This window comes from Bos indicus x Bos taurus, chromosome 1 (assembly GCF_003369695.1).
Source record: "Bos indicus x Bos taurus breed Angus x Brahman F1 hybrid chromosome 1, Bos_hybrid_MaternalHap_v2.0, whole genome shotgun sequence".
Lineage (NCBI taxonomy): Eukaryota > Metazoa > Chordata > Mammalia > Artiodactyla > Bovidae > Bos > Bos indicus x Bos taurus.
In genome coordinates, this window is record NC_040076.1 from 94,583,471 (window position 1) to 94,604,477 (window position 21,007).

Here is a 21,007-nt window from a genome sequence, read left to right on the forward strand (position 1 = left end):
TTCACCTTACGATAGTGGTTCTTGATCTTGGATGTACAATGCAATCACCTGGGGAGATTTAAAAAACATTGATATTCCAGAAATACTCATTTTATTGGTGTAGGATATTCCAAAATACTCATTTTATTGGTGTAGGGTCTGACATAGGGATTTTGAAAAGCTGCCCAGGTGGTATTACTGTGTAGCCAAGGCTGAGAAGTACCACTGAAGGGTGGTACTGAACCACTTCATCTTCAGGTAAGAATAACATTCTCCAAGTCCAGGGCTTATTTTACATTCTCTTGGGGATAAACTTGGTTTCTGCAAGAATGGAGGAGCAGCTGTTTTGCTGGAAAAAGACATTATTTTTTATAATGGCATTTTTAACAGCTTTTTACCAATACTATTTTAGGCTCCCATCCCTCTTTACCATTACCTTAAAGGGAAATATGTCTATCAGGTTTTGAACCTTCAGTGAATTCGGCACGTAAATTGAGTTGGCGTTCATTCTCTTCCCTGGTAAATGAGAATTCAGCTTTCTTTGGTCGGGTTTTCAAAATTCTCGTGTTAACAATTCTTTCCCACTCTTCAGTGTTGACAGCAGTTATGACTTAAAAAAAACCCTTTAGTATATTTTCAGGAGTGAAGTGTAAGGAGCATGCAAAACTTGATGTGTTCAACTTGGCATTTTTACCCAAAAGAATGATTATCAGCATTCTTTGAGAAAGAGAGCTTTGAGTTATAAAGTTTCCCCAATCATTTTTCCCTCAGGGGGAAAAAAGATAGTAGGGATTCCTAGCAAAACAATCTAAACATCATGATGCAACCATGACTATAGTAGGAACACTATACTTTATTGCTGCTGCTGTTGCTGAACGGGACCTGGAGGAGGGAAGGGGGAGGTCAGAACTGTGCGAGTCTGTCACAGAGCAGGAGCATCCCAGGTGCTAAGTGAAGAGGCAGACCTGGGCTCCTGAGTTTGGCAGATGGATGACACGTTAGAATAAGCGTACTTTATCTACACACACTCTGAAAAAGAACTGGCTGCCCGTGGGCCTTGTCCGCAATCGCATGTTAGTTGGCCCATTTAGGGAGATCTGGACTTGCAGCCTCTTTTGAAAAAAATAGCCTACATGTTTGTGGGTGGCCGACCTGCAGGACCCCAACCAGGAGCAGGGTGGCAGCCACCCCTTTAGATGGCAAAGCAAGCTCCCTGCACTACGCCACCTGCCTGGCCTCTAAAGGCATCTGAATTTACAACTTCTGGGGTGTGGCTTAAGTATTTAAAAAGTAACAACAACAACAAAAGCAATCCTATTCATGGCAGAAGAACCCTACTTAAGTCAGAAAGAATTAAAACATTTATTGGGCATAAATATATTACATATACACTACAGATACAGTTAGGTATTACATATAGCATAGTATTTGCAAAATCTATACATTAAAATTGATATGGCAGTTTTAATACAATGTATATGAAATAGTCTAAAATTTACAATACAGGAAAACATGATTATTTTTTTTTTTCTCCTAAAGTTGAAAAGCTTGGAATGTATGTCCAACAGTGAGGTAAAACATTTTGTCTTTCAATTTAAAGAATTGTGCAAGGATAACATTCAAACACATTCAATTAGGGCACTTTTCAAATTTGACAGGAATACTGAATTACTGTAGCCAACAAAACATGGTTAGAAAATGCCAACATTTCAAGTTGATAAGAACAAGGCAGATAATATGCAAAAAAACCTTTTAAAAAAGTTTTCCTTTTAAACAATTTCTTTGAGGACAAAGGGAATTTTGCTTCACATGACTGGAATTTCTTGTGCCAGAGAGGATGTTTGACATATAGAGCATCAGAAAGCCACTCACTCGTTCCTACATATTGCAAAAGGGCAAAGAGAGAAGGTTAACATAACACTTTATTTTATTGGTCATGTGTAATGGCAATATATAGTTCTATATCAATATCACATATACATAATATTTGTAATATAAAATAGTGCCGGATAGTGTGATAACTTTTTGACTGAGGAATTATAATGAACAGTCAACAATGGAGAGCAATAAAATAAAGTGCCGTCAGCTAGTGTTTCACACACTTCAGCTTTCTGGGGGTTAGACAGTATGAAAATCTCAAAGATCAAATAGTCATAGCAATTTTGGCTTAAAGTACTATTTCATAAAAAAAAATTCCAACCAATTCTGAGAATTTCTTTATAGCAGCAGTTCTGAAGTGTTTCCAAAAAGGGATTTTATTTTTCTCCTGCAGACAAGGTTCTTGTACTCAGTTGACTCTTCATTATTTAAAAAAAAAAAAGCCTTCTCCCCAAAGGCATGAGATTGTTTCAGAAAATGCAGATGCAGTTGTTATAGTGGGTCGTGATGCACATTTAATAGTGGAGTGAGTTTTGGAAGGCCAGAAACTTTGGCAAAAATATATTTACCTTGATGCCATCAGTTTGCAAGGCTAATTAAACTAGTTATTCTAGTCAATAACAAAATACAGAACTTTCTAGTACTTACTACATCACAATGTAGGCACACAGAATAATTCATTGATCTTAGCACTTTCTTTAAAGAGATGATTACGTTTTTCTTGGGTACATGTAAACGTTTCAATCACTGATAATGGATTTTTTTTTTTTGGCATTTAATGCACTAGATGCTCTTTATCTTTAAAAACACAAGAAAATGTCAGAAGAATGATAATACTACAGATGTTGCCAAGGAACAAGACTGACCTAAAATTACAAAAGTATAAAACACAAAAAAATAACATGCTACAAGGGAAAATTAGTACATAAGTACATTTAAAAAATTTTACAATAAATAAAGATTGCACTGTAATTGGCATTTAAAGTACTGTATGCAGAATATAGTATAAATAAACCAAAAACAAAATAATGTTGGTTTCCCCATGACTTTGGTATGGGAATATTATAAGCTAGTACAGGATACTGCATTTTAAGACAACATAGACCAAGCACAAAATAGCTATGATCAAGAAAAACCAAGTAGCAAAAATATACAAAAACAGAAGCAGGGGGATACACTGTGTCTGTTGCACCCTTTTGGAATATATTTGCACCTCCAACTCTTAAATGTCCCTGAGGTACGCAAACATTATGGACTTCATATACATAATCCAATGACTTTGGGTTAAAATTGACAATCTCATGAATGAAAATAAACATGCAAGAGTAACACTTTGCACTCCAATAGCACCTGTTGATCAAGGATCTCAAAGCACTTACAAACATTAGAATCCCCATTTTATTTTTTATTTTTAATGCATGGGAAAACTGAGGCACAGAGAGGTAAAGTGACGTGTTCAGGTCACGCAGCAAGTTAGTGACAGATCCAGGGAGAGAATCTAGGCTCCTTGACCCCCAAACACCCTGTGCTTATTACCAGCAAATACCATTCCCTCTCCACACATAGCCAGGTCAACCCCCAAAATAGGAACTACAAATTTATTGGGTTTTAATTTTCATTTGCTGTTAGATTAGTATTATGTGCACTGAATTAAGGAACTGAAATTCAATCACTTCATTGATACCTCAAAGAACAGCCTAAAGGCAAATCTTTCAAAAATAATGAGCTGACATATAAGGAGACTGCTCACAATTAGTGTAAATCATGGACAATGGGCAGAGGCACTAAACTGTCACCAGTTCTCGTCATATAATTCTGGTCAAACATAACAGAATATAATAACTCTAGTGATTAGATTAGAAGTAGTTATATACAAAGACAAACAAGTTAAAGCAGCTTTTAAAATAGCTGAACAAGGAAACAACTAACTATTGCACAATGCCCTCGAAAAGTTACTGCTATGAATTGACGTGGTAAAATCTACAATGCTCCATAATTTATAGGTGCATTTTGGTTACTTGATTTCTTAGACAGGCAGCTCATAGTGTTAAAATCATAAGAAATACAGATTATTAAAACATTTTAGATTAAAGTACACATTTTGATTTTGATGAGCTAAACAGTTAAATAACTGAGTGACAACATGGTTGTTTAGGGCAGCCTTATCTGAGTGAACATATCTTCCGTTACGTGGTGGTTTTTGTGTGGTAATACTCTGACAATGCCAAAATCCTAGCCCTGTAAGTACACACGCTGTGATTCACGGTCACAGATACAGATGATCAAGACATAAGAAGTGAACGGTGAATATAAATTACTAAACTGTAACATGGGAAAAAAAAATCAAAGGCTTGCAAAAGACATCAGTGAAGACAGAATAAAGGCAAATCTGAAAATTTTAAAAGAAAACATAAGCTAGCTTTTGGTATCTGGTTTGCTTTTTTTTTTTTTTTAATCCAGTTTAACCTCTTCCTAGTTTTGCATTTCAAAAAGGTGCACCAAAACACTGATATTTTTTTCCTAGCTAAATCTGTAAAATAAGTATATAAATCAAAGAACAAAAGGGCTTAAAAAAGGGAGTATCTGAATAAATGTGTATATTAAAATGTGTAGCATTAATTAAATTCATACCTCTAGTTTTGTTGGGTTTGTTTACTTCATTAAGAAGTACTGTAATATAAAGGCAAATAAAATGGATAAAGTTGCAAAGCCAACCACAATGAGGGCTGCAAACTGTTCATCAGTAGGCATCATGCTCTTCATTTTGGGATCATCTAAGCTCCCCATGTCCCCTGTAAGCATGACCTCACTTCGTTGTAGTACAAAAGCCGCAGAGGGACTGAAAGCTCCGCTTAGCTCCTGAGAGGTGTCTAAACAGCGACGACATGCACACACGCGGAACCGATAGTCTGTGTTGGTCTGGAGGCCTGAGATTTGGAATGTGGCTTCTTCTCCCTTGTACACCTTCAAGAAAAGAAAAGTCCTGGTCAATTAATTTATAACAACACTGTGGTCTCTGAAGTAATAATCATATAACATTGGGTCCTTATAGAACTGGTTTGGTTTAAATGAACTCCATAACAACAAAGAGTACATGGAATGGCATTTGTCCAAGTCTGTATTTCATCCATAAACTATTCTGACCTACTCCAAATAAAATATAAATTCAGTGACTCTGATATTGACGGGAGGTAAGGCACTCATCAGTACTGCAGCTGATACAAGTAATGGTGATGCATCTAGCTGAATTTTAATAATTTAGGCTATAAATCAGCAGATGACTTAATTCTTATAAGGGCTCTCTGATCTTGGTGCACAGAATTTTTAAAAATGTAAACAAAAACAAATTACAGAAATAAAGTGTAAAGTCTCAGTTGACATTCACTAGTGGCTACACCATGAAACCCTACTCCATTAGATAGCTCACGTCAGCCCTAAGAGGTAAACACTATTTTGACTTTTCATTCTGTACTTTGTTTTGTCTGCTCTAGAGGTTCATACAAATACAATCAAATCCTGTGCACTTTCCTGTGCCTAGGAGATTCATCTGCATTCTCAATTCAGTAGCTGTTCCTTTTACTGAAGAATAAGTATTTTATCACATGCCTGTACACTGATGTGTCCATTTGCTCTTTGACAAATATTTGCATTATTTCCAGTTTGGAGTTTTTATACAGTAAGAGTACTATGAACATTTTTGTACAAATCTTGGACCAAGTGCTGAGTGTAACTCCATATCTAACTGCATGGGAAAGTTTTAACAAGCACATCCCTTTGCACTCCTGCCAGCTAAGCATGAGAGTTCCAGTTGCTTCACACCCTCACCAACATTTGTTATTGTCAGTCGTTTGTATTTTAGTCATTCTAATGGGTGAGACTGGTACCTCAGTTGCATTTCCCTGATGCTTAAAGGTGTTTCCCACCTCTTCATGTGCTTATTTGGTCATTCATATAACTTCTTTTGTGAACTGTGTCTTCAACTGTTTTGCCTATTTTAATTTGCAGTGGTTCTTTAATATAATCTGGATGTAAGTTCTTTGTCAGATATGTGTTATGAATATTTTCTCCCAGTTTTGTGGCTTACCTAATCATTTTTAAAGAATTTTTTTGATGCAGTCCTATTTATCACAAATTAATATTTACTGCAATGGTTTGTCTTAAGTGTTTCCTGTTTGACCAACCTGTCCTTTTCCATTTTTCTTCTACTTTGTTCTTCTATCAAAGTGGTATTGATACTCAAAACACTTAGAGGAAATGATAATCACCTTAAAATTACATAAAAATCCATGTCTTATGTTAGAGATAGGAAAAAACTAGCTGAAACTCAAATCAGTAAAGAGATTTGGTTAATTAAATAGCAAAGTAAAATTAACCAAACACTTTCTAGCTGAGTAGCGCTGAGTTAGCTTCATAAAGTGCTTAAAACATGGGTGGTATGTAAGTAACTGCACAGCAAAAGTTAGCTATTATTATTACTACTACTACTGTTTAGAATTTTAAAATACTTCAAATATATTTTTAACATACAGTGATCAAAAGTGATAGGGGCATTTTTAGTGATAGGCCACCTTAGTAAAACTGTGAATTTTGCCCATTAACATAAATTCCCGAGAAAATAGAGAGTATTTCCAACAATCTCAACTCTGTCTGAAACACTTGCCAGAGTCAGTGGGAATCTACAAACATTCAGTTGCTAAAGACCAGCACATAAACTTCCATAAGAAGCAGGACATCGTATTAGAGAACACAAGTGCACTGGCCACTCATTCAGTGTTGTGCAAACTGAAAGAGCTAGAAGATTGTAGTTTAGAAAAGGCATCAGAACATCCAATGTTCACCTGATATTCAGCCTTTTGAAAATTTTTTCCTCCCTCCTTTTCAAACTTTAGAAGTAGCCATAAGAGTCTTATTGTACTTTTGTTTAGTGAGTAAGCCCCGGAAAATCAATTGTGTTTCTCATATTTCCCAGATTCACCCATCTTTTGCTATTCCCTTTTATAAGATTTGAAGCATGTTCCTCCAGGTGAGTTACTCTGTTTCTCTGTGAAGATTGTGGCATGTGTCTTAGCAGCTGTGGTTAGACTGAACAGGGCTGGAGCAGCCAAGAACAAAAGAGCTGTAAGAAAACCCCAGTGATCCTGAGAGATCACTCCTTTCTCATAGCTCACTGTTCCAATGATAAGTTAGTTAAATGGCTATTTTAAGATGAACTTGTCGTCATGGTGACTGCCCCAACCCAGACACAGCCAGCTATTCAGGCATTCAGACTACACCATGATGATACTGTCTGTGGATTATTTCCCAACATCATGTGCGTGGTCTCAGGAAAACAATGGTGCCCCTTTTTTCTTTACAGAGACCTTTTCATTGTGAATGTTCTTTACTTAATTTCCCAAATTTAGATGCTCAAATCAGTATTTTTCGAAACAAGTCTTTTCTTCAAAACAACAGGGACCACCATACTACCAGTCCCTTCCCCTATCTGAGCTTTGGTTGCCTATCTGCAATAGCCCAGGTAAACAATCTATTCTAACTCTATGGTGGCAGTAGTTAGGATGTTGATGGAGTTGAAGAAAAGATGCCATCTAAGCTTTAGCTATAAGGTTTCTCAATACATTTCTTTCATCGATCCTTTTGGAGGTCTCACCTCTTGAAATGTTCACACTTATCAAAGGGTGAAATATGGTAGCTACTGGAGCTCTTTTGTGTAACCCCAGGGAACTGGCATCAGGATTCCAGGTCTAAGTCCTTGCTCTGGCACTTTCTAGGTTTGTGACCTCAGGCAAATAATAGCTTTGAGCCTTACTTTTCTCATCTTTAGCATGTGACAGTAACAGTACCTAACTTAAACCCAACAAGGGATTATTAAATAAGAAACTGTGTCAAATGCTTTGTGAAAGGACTATGCTGGAGGTAAGTCCTCTTTATCAAATTTAATCCTTCTGATTACTCTGGCAGCTGAGTAGTAGTCCCATTTTAGAGATGAGAAAGCTAAGGATCAGAGAGCTGTTAATTTCTTGAGGTCTCAGGCAAATAAGGGTAGTTAGTGGTAGACCCCAGAGGAGATCTCACATCTAACTCACCCCTGCTCATCACCGGAACTGCTGCAGCTCCACTGGTTCCATGTCCTTGGGTTGAACCCACCCTCCATGTTAGTCCTCATCTAGTGACTATGGTGTGATACCAAGTGTACTTCTCTTGGCCTTCTGACTTTGTCTTCCCAGGGAATCTGATAACTTCTCTGGTGCTTCTGTGAAACACTTCCAGATCACCCCACCCTGGGTCCCACTGCCTTTCCTTTATGAGTATGGAAAGCAGGCCCCCAATCCAGACTATGCCAAGGAAAGACATGGGCAGCATTTCTGTGATGTGTCCTCTTAATTTATGCCACACTGACGACCTCATGGCTGAAAACCACTTAGTAACCTATTTCCCCACAGATGTGTGAGAGATTTTTGGAAAGTTGATATAGTTTCATTTATATCTAGTGTTAAATTATTTCTATGGTTTCCAGAATTTGCATGGCTAGCTCCTTCTATGAAAGTTGGCTCAGAAGTATATTTAATTTTCCAGAAACCCAATTCATGGAATCTTGAATAGAGACTTTACATACATTTTTTTGATTTATATCTCTTCTCTCCCTAAAGATCCCTGAAAACCTGTTTTGAAAGTAAAGGAATGCTACTTTTCTCATACCCTTAGGCAAAAAGCTTAGTGAAGGAAAAATGAATATCTAATTGAAGGGAACTTCTTTAATGACAAGTCCAATCAAAAGTTGAGCTTTAATTTGTAAATGTTTTTCTTTTAGCTCTTGTTTTAACTGGAAGACCTCACCCCTTTCAAAAGCATTGTCAACACAATGTTTTTATTATCTTTATATATATATGTGATAAATAGATTGAGTGTGGGACTGTGTTCTATTTCCACAGCAAATAGTACATGGCTATAACAGAGAAAGATGCTCATCGAATGTTCTCTAATTAGAACCCTTAAATACTTAAGAGTAGATATGCTTATACCACACAGTTTGAAAAGAGGAAAATTACCAGCAATAAGTACATGTGAACATTAAGTATTAGAACCCCCACACAAAGCACAGGGTATGGTATAGGTACAGCCATGATTAGACAATGGAATCATTAACGATTGAGCTGTTTTCATTGCACTGATAGTAGTCAACAACACTACAAAATGAAACAATCCCAATACTCCATTTCCTGAGGACTCTGGTTCCACAGGTTTGAGACAACTGAGTTGTTTTTGTGAGAATAATCACAGCCATAGGATCACACAGTCAGTAGGTCATCAGGCCTGCGGCACAGTTCAGGGGACTTTTCATGGGACTGTGCCTCTCTCTGCAGCAGGCTGTGCCTCTTCTCCCTTTGTTTTCATTCATTTTGACAGGGGCACCATTATGGGCTCTTCCTCCTGCCTCAACCCAATTTAAAAGGCATAGCTCCATCTAAGATTATCTTTATTGAAGTAACCAATCATAATATCACAGTAAGTATACATGCAATATTATTTTTACAAAGATATTTCTGTCCTTGATTTGGTGTGCAATCTATATTTAAGTAATTTTGACATGTTTACTCCAAGTGAGAGGATTTAAAGTAATACCCAGATAATCAAAACAAAGAATCTGTGACCCTCAATTCAGAGTAACATGCTGTGTAGTTGAAATCCTTGAAATCTCTTTTACTAATTCTCCCAAGAAAAGGAGATATAACTGCCCAGCATCACCATCTGCACAGCACCCTCTCAAGACTGAACAGAGCTGATGTCCACAGTAACCCTGAAAAGGAGAATTAGCATCTCCACTTTGACAAGACAGCAAGGCTCAGAGAGGTGAATAAGTCCTCCAATACCACATGACTACAAAAGGCAGACGTGACCTTCCTGGGCCCCTTGCTGAAGTGGGCATTTACTAACCTGCAGGATTCCTCTGTGGAGGGTGCAGTGCTGGGCAGGAACTGTTGCTCCTGAGCCAAAGAGGACGCGAAGGGCACTATTACCGAACTGCGTCTTGGGGGCATGCTGTTTCCACCCCAATGGGACTGGAAGCTCTGAGAGCACAGATTCTGCCATTCTGTTATATGCCAGGCAGCCCTCACTGTACAGAGCACCTGAGTTTCTCAATGAATCAGGGGTCCTATACCAGAATTCCAGGAAACTGAGTATACATTTGTTTTATATGCAATTTAAAATGGATGTATGCATGAATATTTTTCTGGTAGAAGGTGGGGGGGGGGGTCATATCCTTCATCAGATACTTAAAGGGACCTATAAACCTACAAAGTGTTGAGAGTCAGTAAGACAAATAATAGCTTTTAAATATTCCCATCTTGATCTATTCTTACTTTGCTTTGGATTTGAACCTTTATGAAAATAGACAGTCATAGCATGTTTAATTTCTGTTAGGGAATTAAATTGCAAACCATTAAAAAATATGCAGGTTCCAAGTCTTTAAAATCATTCCATCAAGGTCAAGAGAAGATCTTTCTTCACAGTACCTTGTGTGATACCACAAAGAATCAATACATGTCCCAATACTATATTTTAAAAATGATACAAAACAAATTCAGAGATGCCATCAAGTTAAAGGTGGAGCTCTATGAATTTTCAGATGCTTCAAAGGTTTTCTTAATGCAATAAATCTGAGCAGCAACAGTACTAATAATAAAATTTTGGCTCCCAATAGGTAATACTTTCTTATAGTTTGTTACCCTTTTCTTACCTTCAGTGTTTATATTTACACACTTTATATAAAAATCATTGCGTCTGAACACAAATGTATATCATTTCACTTTCTTGATTATAAAACTGCTTATGTTCTGTCTTGTGAGGTGAAAAAAGTCACCTGCACATACACACAATTTTCATTCTTTTCTTGAATGCTTTACAATTAATGTCTGGAAAGAACTTTCAAGCTTCTTGAGAAAAGCTTATGCTTGAAAGACTTTTTAAATGGCAGAAAAGCCAAATCAATATATGCATGCATACTAATGCAGAGTAAAACTTTAGGTGAGGACTTAATACTTGAAGTTAATAGACTGTTTCATAATTAGAACCAGCTGCTCACCCTACATCATGATAGCTAAACAAAAGAAAGCTAATTACAGAGTTTAACTCAATGTTTCCGGCAAAATATCAGCAAAAGCCTTGGCCCTTGCCATATGTTGCCTGTAAAAAATGAGCTTGGGGAACAGAAGCGTACTGTCCTATGATGGGTGATTTTTTTCACCTAAGTTACAAATATCACTTCTAAATCCCCCCTATGGTCAAGTTTAATTCTCATCCCCACTGCAAGTATAAATCACCCTGTTCCTTTGAAACAGGCCTCTTTCATGCATGCAAAAAACATTTACAGAGTGCCTAGCTATGTTCCAGTCCTGGGAAGATAAAAATGAATAACACAAGCCCACACATTAGTGAATCCTGTGTGATTAGTGCTGTAACTGAAGTATACACAGTGCTTCCTATAAGCCCACAGCTCTGCCGTGGTGTATGCTCTACACTGATGACCTCTCATTTTCTTTTCCTTTGCCTCTATGAATTCAAAGCCTGTTATCTCTGGACTATAAACAGGCTTCATTCCCTATCTCGTGTCCAGAACAAGTGAATGTAGGGCTCAAAACATCATGCTTAAGTTAATGCTTACTGAATAGGGAGAAGCAAAAAACTCAGTACAAATTGTCCCTGACTCAACTGTGACTTTTCATGTACCACTACCTGCCTAATCATTTCTTGGTAAATGCAGGAAACACATGGTTACAAGAAGATTGCTAATTCCTATCCACTGAGCCTGCCCTGGTTTAACTGTGTTTTCACCAAGAAACACTATTTATAGCTGTTTATTTATAAGAAATATATTGTGAAGCATATATGTAATTGTATATTAGTATTTGTATGTTCATGGGTTAAAATATTTTAGCATTAAACAGCAAGATTCAAAGCAGCACATCTACCAATGAAATCTAATTTGAATAAACCTATACTCTGGCCATGCCTGATGTATAGATATTGAATAAATAATGCTTTTTCAATGAAAAACAGCAATCAGTGTGCTTTGAGAAGCAGAACATTTACCCAAGAACAAGCGGAAAAGCGTGGTAGCTGGAGAAAAGGTTATAAAATACAGTGATGCATGTACTGCTGGGAAGTGAATATTGTTAAGTGTTAAATGATATGTTGTAAAATTTGTAACATTTCATCCTTTAACCCTTTTTTACAATGCTACGGGATAGGACGATTCTATTGGTGTTAAAGATGACTAAACCTAGTGGGAGAAAAAATCCTCCATTCTCCATGTGAGCTGAAACTCTGAAATCAATCATATCTTTGAGGTAAGTTGAAAGAGTAACACATGTAAAATTATTTACTGTGAAGAATTGGAACAAATAATTTCACAATTATATGGAAACACAAAAAACCTCGAATAGCCAAAGCAATCTTGAGAAAGAAGAATGGAACTGGAGGAATCAACCTGCCTGACTTCAGACTCTACTACAAAGCTACAGTCATCCACACAGTATGGTACTGGCACAAAGACAGAAATATAGATCAATGGAACAAAATAGAAAGCCCAGAGATAAATCCACGCACCTATGGACACCTTATCTTTGACAAAGAAAGCAAGAATATACAATGGAGAAAAGACAATCTCTTTAACAAGTGGTGCTGGGGAAAATGGCCAACCACCTGTAAGAGAATGAAACTAGAACACTTTCTAACACCATACACAAAACCAAACTCAAAATGGATTAAAGATTTAAATGTAAGACCAGAAAATATAAAACTCCTAGAGGAAAATATAGGCAGAACACTCTCTGACATAAATCACAGCAAGATCCTCTGTGACCCACCTCCCAGAGTAATGGAAATAAAAGCAAAAATAAACAGACGGGAACTAATTAAACTTAAAAGCTTTTGCACAATGAAGGAAACTATAAGGTGAAAACACAGCCTTCAGAATGGGAGAAAATATTAGCAAATGAAACAACTGACAAAGAATTAATCTCAAAAATATACAAGCAGCTCATGCAGCTCAATACCAGAAAAATAAACAACCCAATCAAAAAATGGGCCAAAGAGCTAAAGCAGACATTTCTCCAAAGACGACATACAGATGGCTAACAAACACATGAAAAGATGCTCAACATCACTCATTATCAGAGAAATGCAAATCAAAACCACAATGAGGTACCATCTCATGCCGGTCAGAATGGCTGCGATCCAAAAGTCTACAAGCAATAAATGCTGGAGAGGGCGTGGAGAAAAGGGAACTCTCTTACACTGTTGGTGGGAATGCAAACTAGTACAGCCACTATGGAGAACAGTGTGGAGATTCCTTAAAAAACTGGAAATAGAACTGCCATACAACCCAGCAATCCCACTGCTGGGCATACACACTGAGGAAACCAGAATTGAAAGAGACACATGTACCCCAATGTTCATCACAGCACTGTTTACAACAGCTAAGACATGGAAGCAACCTAGATGTCCATCAGCAGACAAATGGATAAGAAAGCCATGGTACATATACACAATGGAATATTACTCAGCTATTAAAAAGAACACATTTGAGTCAGTTCTAACGAGGTGGATGAAACTGGAGCCTATTATACAGAGTGAAGTAAGCCAGAAAGAAAAACACCAATACAGTATATTAATGCACATATAGAGAATTTAGAAAGATGGTAACGACGACCCTATATGCAAGACCATAAGAGAGATACAGATATAAAGAACAGACTTTTGGACTCTGGGAGGAGGCGAGGGAGGGATGATTTGAGAGAACAGCACTGAAACATGTATATTACCATATGTGAAATAGATCGGTGTACTGGGACAACCCAGGGGAATGAAATAGGGAGGGAGGTGGGTGGGGGTTTGGGACTGGGGGACACACGTATACCCGTGGCTGATTCACATCAATGTATGGCAAAAACCACCACAGTATTGTAAACTAGTCTCCAATTATAATAAATTAAAAATTATTTACTGTGAAATATACTGTATAAAATGAGATTCTAAGGTGAAAGGAAACAAGAGTGCGTTTGCTCTTATTTAAGAGGAAGGATGGAAACTGGTAAAACCATCCACTGATGTTAAACAATACTGGTGGCTGTCATATTTAAAACAAGTTTTTGCAAGATGTGTTTAAAGCAATTCACTTTTTAATCTGACACTTCATAGTAACAAAGGATTATGAAATTTACTAAAATTTTCTTTCTTTCTACACATTATTATTATACGAGGGATATTAACCAGCGAACTAACACAAGCTCTGAATCATTTTTTCTACTTGTTTTGTGTATCTGGAGCCTTTATTCTTTATCTGAATAAAGAAGTTTTTGCAAATTATGATAAAGATTCAGAAGGCAGGTGGAATTTATCTTCAACTTCTTGCTGCTAAGTCACTTCAGTCGTGTCCGACTCTGTGCGACCCCATAGAAGGCAGCCCACCAGGCTCCACCATCCCTGGGATTCTCCAGGCAAGAACACTGGAGTGGGTTGCCATTTCCTTCTCCAATGCATGAAAGTGAAAGTGAAGTCGCTCAGTCATGTCCAACCCTTAGCGACCCCATGGACTGCAGCCTACCAGGCTCCTCCGTCCATGGGATTTTCCAGTCAAGAGTACTGGAGTTTGATGTAAATGCACACCTCTATTACAAGTGCTGGTGAGGAGCGGGTCTCAGCTTTCCTAACAGAGCAACAGTGTTATATTCTGCTTTCACGTAGTTATTAAGTTTCTGGGAATGTTATGGAAACCTATAGAGTAGCTGAATCTTTCATAGCCAGTGACAAGACAATGAGTGGCTCTGGAATAATCAGGATCAAAAAGGGTATAATGAATGACAAACCCAAATCCTTTATCACGTGATATGTATAGGCTTGCTACTCAAAACATGGTTCATGCACTAGCAACATGAGTGTCACCTGGGGGCTTGACCCATGACCCCAGACTGACTGAATCAGAATCCACATGAACAGATTCTCATATGATCCTATGCACATTAAAGGGCAACAAACAGTGACCCAAAGCTTCTGAATCACAGCCTTGAGGGCTGATACGTCATCTTCTTCCTTCCTCATCCTTCAATTATAACTTCCGTAAAAAAGGCAGATAGAACAGGGCCTTCAGTAATTAGGTTGACACTTTTTCCCTCTAGCGTAAAATCACTGACACAGTTTTCAATAAATACATAGTTTGATACTTGTGAATATCACAGGCAATATCAAATACAAATATAGAACTTAAAACCCATGAGATCATGCTTAAGAAACTGAAAATGTAAGAACATAAGCTAGAGCTATTATATCCTAGAGAGTCAGGTAATGGGTGCGTGTGAATCAGTTTCCACGATCAATTTTAAGAAAAATGTAGTTCACTTGCCACTGAATCCTCACAGCAACAGGCAGAGGCCAGGAGCCAACCAGACCGACAGGCCACACATGTGCCACATGCTGGTGCTCACCTGTTTGTACTCAGATTCTCTTCCAACCAACACCTGCAGGATGTAGTTGACAGGGTCGCCTTTCATGGGTGGTACCGTCTCCCATAAAATTTCACACGCATTTCCTTCTAACTGTGTTACTCGAGGTGCTGAAATACAAATCCACACATCCACGGTCAAAAATTCAAAGTATCATATAAACGGTCAGTATTTCAGTAATATTAGTGAGGACCTGAGAGAGGGGGAGTGTGCTTGTGCCTGCCCTGCGAGGGGAGTTTATATGTCTAGCCCCCTAGAAATCTATCAGGGCACCCTTTACCAAGAGAAGGCATTCAAGCCACTGGCCAAGAGTCCTTTGCTCACTGTCCTATTAATAACTGCTTGACCTGGCTTGCATTCTCGTGTTTTTTTTTTTTTCTTAAGGCTAATGAGAACCTTCTATGATTAAGTCCTGTGTTAGGTATTTTGCAAAACTAGACACTACTTTCAAGGAAATTAAGATGTAGTTAAGGGAAGCAGAGAGAAAGGTATGAAACAAAGATAAGCAGACATAATGTAGGCCAGATGAGAATGAGAGATACAAAGAAAACATTGGGGAGTTCCAGGGGAGGGAGGTCACATTCATGTGAGGGTCTAAGAAAGGTTTGAGGAGCAGGTGGCATTTGAGGTAAGCCTGTAAAAGTTATCTTACATTTGTTTATTTTAATTTTCTACCTACTGGACTCATCATTCCGGTTTAAAGTGAAATTATATTAGTTTGCAGCAAAGCACTTACAGGCTATAAAATTTTAATATTTTCTTATATTTAATATCTGATATGTTTCCATTTTGTAACTAGTATGTGTAACTCCTCTCACTGAATGCCCTTATTTTAAATTTCAAATTACATGAATTCTTTAGAGGCAGCTGTTTCTACTTTCAATTCTGTACAATACTATTTCAGAAAAATAAAAGCTGTCTTTAAAAAAAAGTTTGTATGAGTTGGCTGTAATTTATGGAAAAACTAAATAAAGAATCTCAGCCAACCACACAGTCCTCCAGCTATGCCAACCTCCTGAATCTAAAAGTGAGAGGAAGACGTCGTGACAGCGTGGCAGCGTGGACACTGTCCACCTGAAGATAAAGCACCAAGACCTACAAGGACTCTTAATTAGGTGTATTTTCCAAAAGATCAAACTACCTCAACAATCACTTCCAGAGGCAAAGATAGTGTTGGAAAGACCCCTGCACTTATTTAGCTAACTGATAAAATGTGGCAAACCTCCCTGTTACAACAACAAATCTATGAACCACAGCATGGTCAGGAATCTTCTGTTACAACTAAAAGGCAAAGCCACACCAAAGTGCCAGGGCATTTAATACCCAAGGGACCCAGCAAGTCTACATCCATTTACATCAGTATCTTAGTCACATGAAGAAGTCAAAGAGCTTCTGGACCACTGAGGGGCAGGGGAGCACGGGGAAGGCATTTACCGTAAAGTACCCTGCAAGGGGGCTTCCCTGGTGTCTCAGTGGTAAAGAATTTGCCTGCCAACGCAGGAGACGTGGGTTCTATCCCTGGCTCAGGAAGATCCCCTGGAGTAAGAAATGGCAACCCGCTCCAGTATTCTTGCATGGGAAATCCCATCAACAGAGAAGCCTGGCAGGCTACAGTCCATGGAGTTGCAAAGAGTTGGACATAACTGATTCTAAGAGGTTCTAAGTTACCCTGCAAGGTGCTATGGGAAATCTTAACAGAATGTGAGTCAGACCCTGACTCAGGCCCTGGAGGCCCCACACCCTCCTGTAATGCACTCCATGTCCTGGTGTATCTGATACAGCTGTTTGTGTGGAAGCAGTGATTCAAATGGCCTAGCTCTTGGGGCCAAATACATAATTTGTGCTCACTGCCTAGCACCTCAAATAACAGAGCCAACACTCACTTGACCCCATGTAAAACCTGGTTCAAGTGGGCTGCTGGTCTATCTGTCAGCCTCAGAGTCGTTTTGGGCAGCAGCTGGATAAAGCAAAGAGGGAGGTACCGGGGAGGGGAGGGTGCAGACTCAAGAGTCCTAGAGGGGCTGGACCTGGGCCCAGCACTGGTGAGAAGGGATGAGCCAGCTTTGCCCTGTTGCTGTCTGCCTGGCGGGTCTGCTGTGCAGAGGCAGCACTCTGTGGCTGAAAGCGGGAGATGAGGACTGAGCAGATCTGGTGGAGGGAGAGCTTGAGTGGAGCTGGCTTTTGCTCACTGCCTGATGCCATGAAGTGGGCAGAGAGTCAACCAGTCATTCACAAACCTCAAGACAAATACCCCAGGAGATGAGGACAGCCTGCTGCTGCAGCTTTCCCGTGAGAGCTGTGGGTTGGAGGGAAGGCGGGTATGCCACCCTTGTTAGCCTCTCATCTACACACCAAAGGATCCAAAGATGCGGATCAACTGTTGAAGGGAGGTACTCAAACCTCTGTGGTAAACTCCATGGGCATTACACCACCAGGAATTCACCTGCATTCCTAACCCAGCATCTGTCACTCTGGTCTCTTTCTTCCCTCTGTCCATCTATCTCCTGTGGGGATAAGACTGCCTCACTGTTATTTGTGATAATAATTTACGTGTACTCAAGAAAAGTCACACCAGTAAGCCATCTCCTCTAAGGCCTCTCATTCCCCCTGTAGAACCCATTTCCCAATCTTCTCTTTTGGAAAGTTCTTTTGATTCTATCTGGCTGATATGAGAAATATTAGGAGAGCATATTTAAGGTCAGAATCGAGCCTCCTATGCTAAATCCCAACATTTCCTCACAGAATAGCACACTGAAATACATGGTCCACAAACCTTTGATGGCGGGGGGGACACTCTTGGTTGTGCTGAAGGTGTAGGTTTCTGAGAAGGGCCCTTCCCCAGCCTCGCTGGCTGCCTGGATTCTGAAGGAGTAGCATGTGAATTCCGTCAGCCTCTGGACCTTATAGGTGTGGCTGGGTCCTCTGTAGATTGAAATAAACCTAGAGAAAGGAACAGCATCCATTAGCCACCTGAACTTTTATTAGTGACAAGAAATCAACTAGGATACAAAAGTGCAACAGATTAGGCCAACTTGATAAATGCTTTTCATACCCTCTGAATGATCAACCAGTTGCTATGTTGTAGTTGTTTAATATCTAATATATGTCTACATAAAAGAAAAATACACACATTGAGGTACTCCTACATTGGGTGCAGATATTTACAATTGTTAGGTCTTCCTCTTGGATTGATCCCCTGATCATCATAAAGTGTCCTTCCTTATTTCTTGTAATATTCTTTAAGGTCTATTTTGTCTGATATGAGGATTGCTACTCCAACTTTCTTTTGCTTCCCACTTGCATGGAATATATTTTTCCATCCTCTCACTTTCAGTCTGTATGTGTCTTGAGGTCTGAAGTGGGTTTCTTGTAGACAGCATATATATGGATCTTATTTTTGTATCCATTCAGCCAGCCTGTGTCTTTTGGTTGAAGCATTTAATTCATTTCCATTTTAAGTAATTATTGATATAAATGTTCCTATTGCCATTTCCTCAATTGTTTGGGGTTGATTTTGTAGATCTTTTTTCTTCTCTTGTATTTCTTGACTATATAAGTCCCTTTAACATTTGTTGTAAAGCTGGTTTGGTGGTACTGAATTCTCTTAACTTTTGCTTGTCTGAAAAGCTTTTTACTTCTCCATCGATTTTGAATGAGATCCTTGCTGGGTACAGTCATCTTGGTTGTAGAATTTTCCCTCTCAGTACTTTAAATATATCCTGCCATTGCCTTCTGGCCTGCAGAGTTTCTGCTGAAAGATCAGCTATTAAATATATGGGGTTTCCCTCGTATGTTACTTGTTGCTTCTCCCTTGCTGCTTTTAATAGTCTCTGTGTTTAGTCTTTGTTAGTTTGATTAGTATGTGTCTTGGTGTGTTTCTCCTTGGGTTTATCCTGTATGGACTCTTTGAGCCTCTTGGACTTGGTTGACTATTTCCTTTTCCATGTTGGTGAAATTTTCAACTATAATCTCTCATCAAAAAGTCTACAGATAGTGAGTGCTTGAGAGGGTGTGTGTGTGTGGTGGGGAGGGCGCTCTTGCACTGCTGGTGGGAATGTAAGTTGATGCGGCCACTGTGGAGGACGGTGTGGAGATTCCTTGAAGAACTAGGAATGGAGGTGCCATGTGGCCCCGTGGGCCCACTCCTGGGCACAAACCCTGAGGAAACCAAAACTGAAAAAGACACATGTATCCCATTGTCTGCAGCACTGTTTGCAATAGCTAGAACATGGAGGCGACTTGGATGTCCACTGACAGATGAATGGATGGAGAAGTTGTGTTGCATATACACTATGGAATATTACTCAGCCATAAAAAGGAACGTCTTTGAGTCAGTTCTAATGAGGTGGATGAACCTAGAACCTATTATATAGAGTGAAGTAAGTCAGAAAGATAAAGATAAATGTCATATTCTAATGCATATATACAGAATCTAGAAAAATGGTACTGAAGACTTTATTTACAGGGCAGCAATGGACAAACAGACATACAGAATAAACTTATGGACATGGGGAGAGGGGAGGAGACGGTGAGATGTATGGAAAGAGTAACATGGAAACTTATATTACCATATGTAAAATAGATAGCCAATGGGAATTTGCTGTATGCCTCAGGAAACTCAAACAGGGGCTCTGTATCAACCTAGAGGGGTGGATGGGAAAGGAGATGGGAGGGAGATTCAAAAGGGAGGGGATATATGTATGCCTATGGCTGATTCATGTTGAGGCTTGACCAAAAACAAAAAAATTCTGTAAAGCAATTATCCTTCAACAAAAAAAATAAATAAAATAAAATAAATACAAATTTAAGAACATATAAAACTTATAATGAGATCCCTTTAATTATGGTGTAGATTCTAGAAACATCAGTTCATGCTTTTACTTACTGATAAAAACAAATTTCAGATTTTTCATAAGGTAATACTATATAATCTGATATGTTAATTACCTTCTACTATGTACTAGGCAGTGAAGTTAATGTTAACTGGGCACCTGAGAAATACCATGTCCTCTTTACCAGAATTTTCTAAATAACTGAGGTTTAACTAGAAAATCCTTTCAATTTTAGCCTTTATCTTCCCAAGAGCATTTCAAAGCCCCTTTCTCAAACTAGAAAGATGACATTTAGGACTACACATCTTTGAGGAAATCTGTAAAAAAGAACAATTTTGCTCAGAATCATCCATCAGGCTAATTAAAATAACAGAAAAACAGCACAGGTGAGCTGGACAGTTTAGACTGGCAGCTTATGGATCCTTCTCCCATCTGAATCAGGACTATTTTGTACTTTTCTGCTAAATAATTTTCCCATGACACAGGTATAGAAGGCATGAAAAAAAAACAGGCCTTACACTTTAAGTGTTTTCCCCAGGGTCTTAGAAAATTAGAAATTTCACAATGAAACTGATTGCTTAGAACTACAATATAACATGACCACTTTTCTTTCTCTAGTTAAGTGTACACCTGTGGAAATAATGTAACTTCCCAAAGTTATCCAAGATCTTTAGTAGATTCGGAACCTGAATCTACTGGCCTGAGACACTCTGAGAACTGCCGTGTGAGTTAATCCAATCACGATGCCTCGCTCCTACCCAGGCCAGTTGTCTCTCCCACTTCCAGTGCTTTGTCCCAGCACCTGGGGACAATGCTCTG

At 38.7% G+C, this 21,007-nt stretch overlaps 1 protein-coding gene across 2 annotated transcripts in view; it reads right to left on the minus strand.

Moving 5' to 3' along the window:
* Positions 1-1,322: 1,322 nt before the first annotated feature.
* Positions 1,323-21,007, minus strand: part of FNDC3B (fibronectin type III domain containing 3B) — a 358,778-nt gene continuing 339,093 nt past the window's right edge. Inside the window, exons 24-26 of one of the 2 annotated variants that reach the window (XM_027541011.1) lie at positions 18,130-18,296; positions 15,339-15,466; positions 1,323-4,821 (exon numbers count right to left, since the gene is read on the minus strand). In XM_027541011.1, coding sequence (XP_027396812.1) covers positions 4,510-4,821; positions 15,339-15,466; positions 18,130-18,296 — 607 coding nt within the window. In that variant the 3' untranslated portion in view covers positions 1,323-4,509. The remainder of the gene's footprint in view (positions 4,822-15,338; positions 15,467-18,129; positions 18,297-21,007) is intronic. The other variant, XM_027541003.1, reaches the window with a different exon arrangement.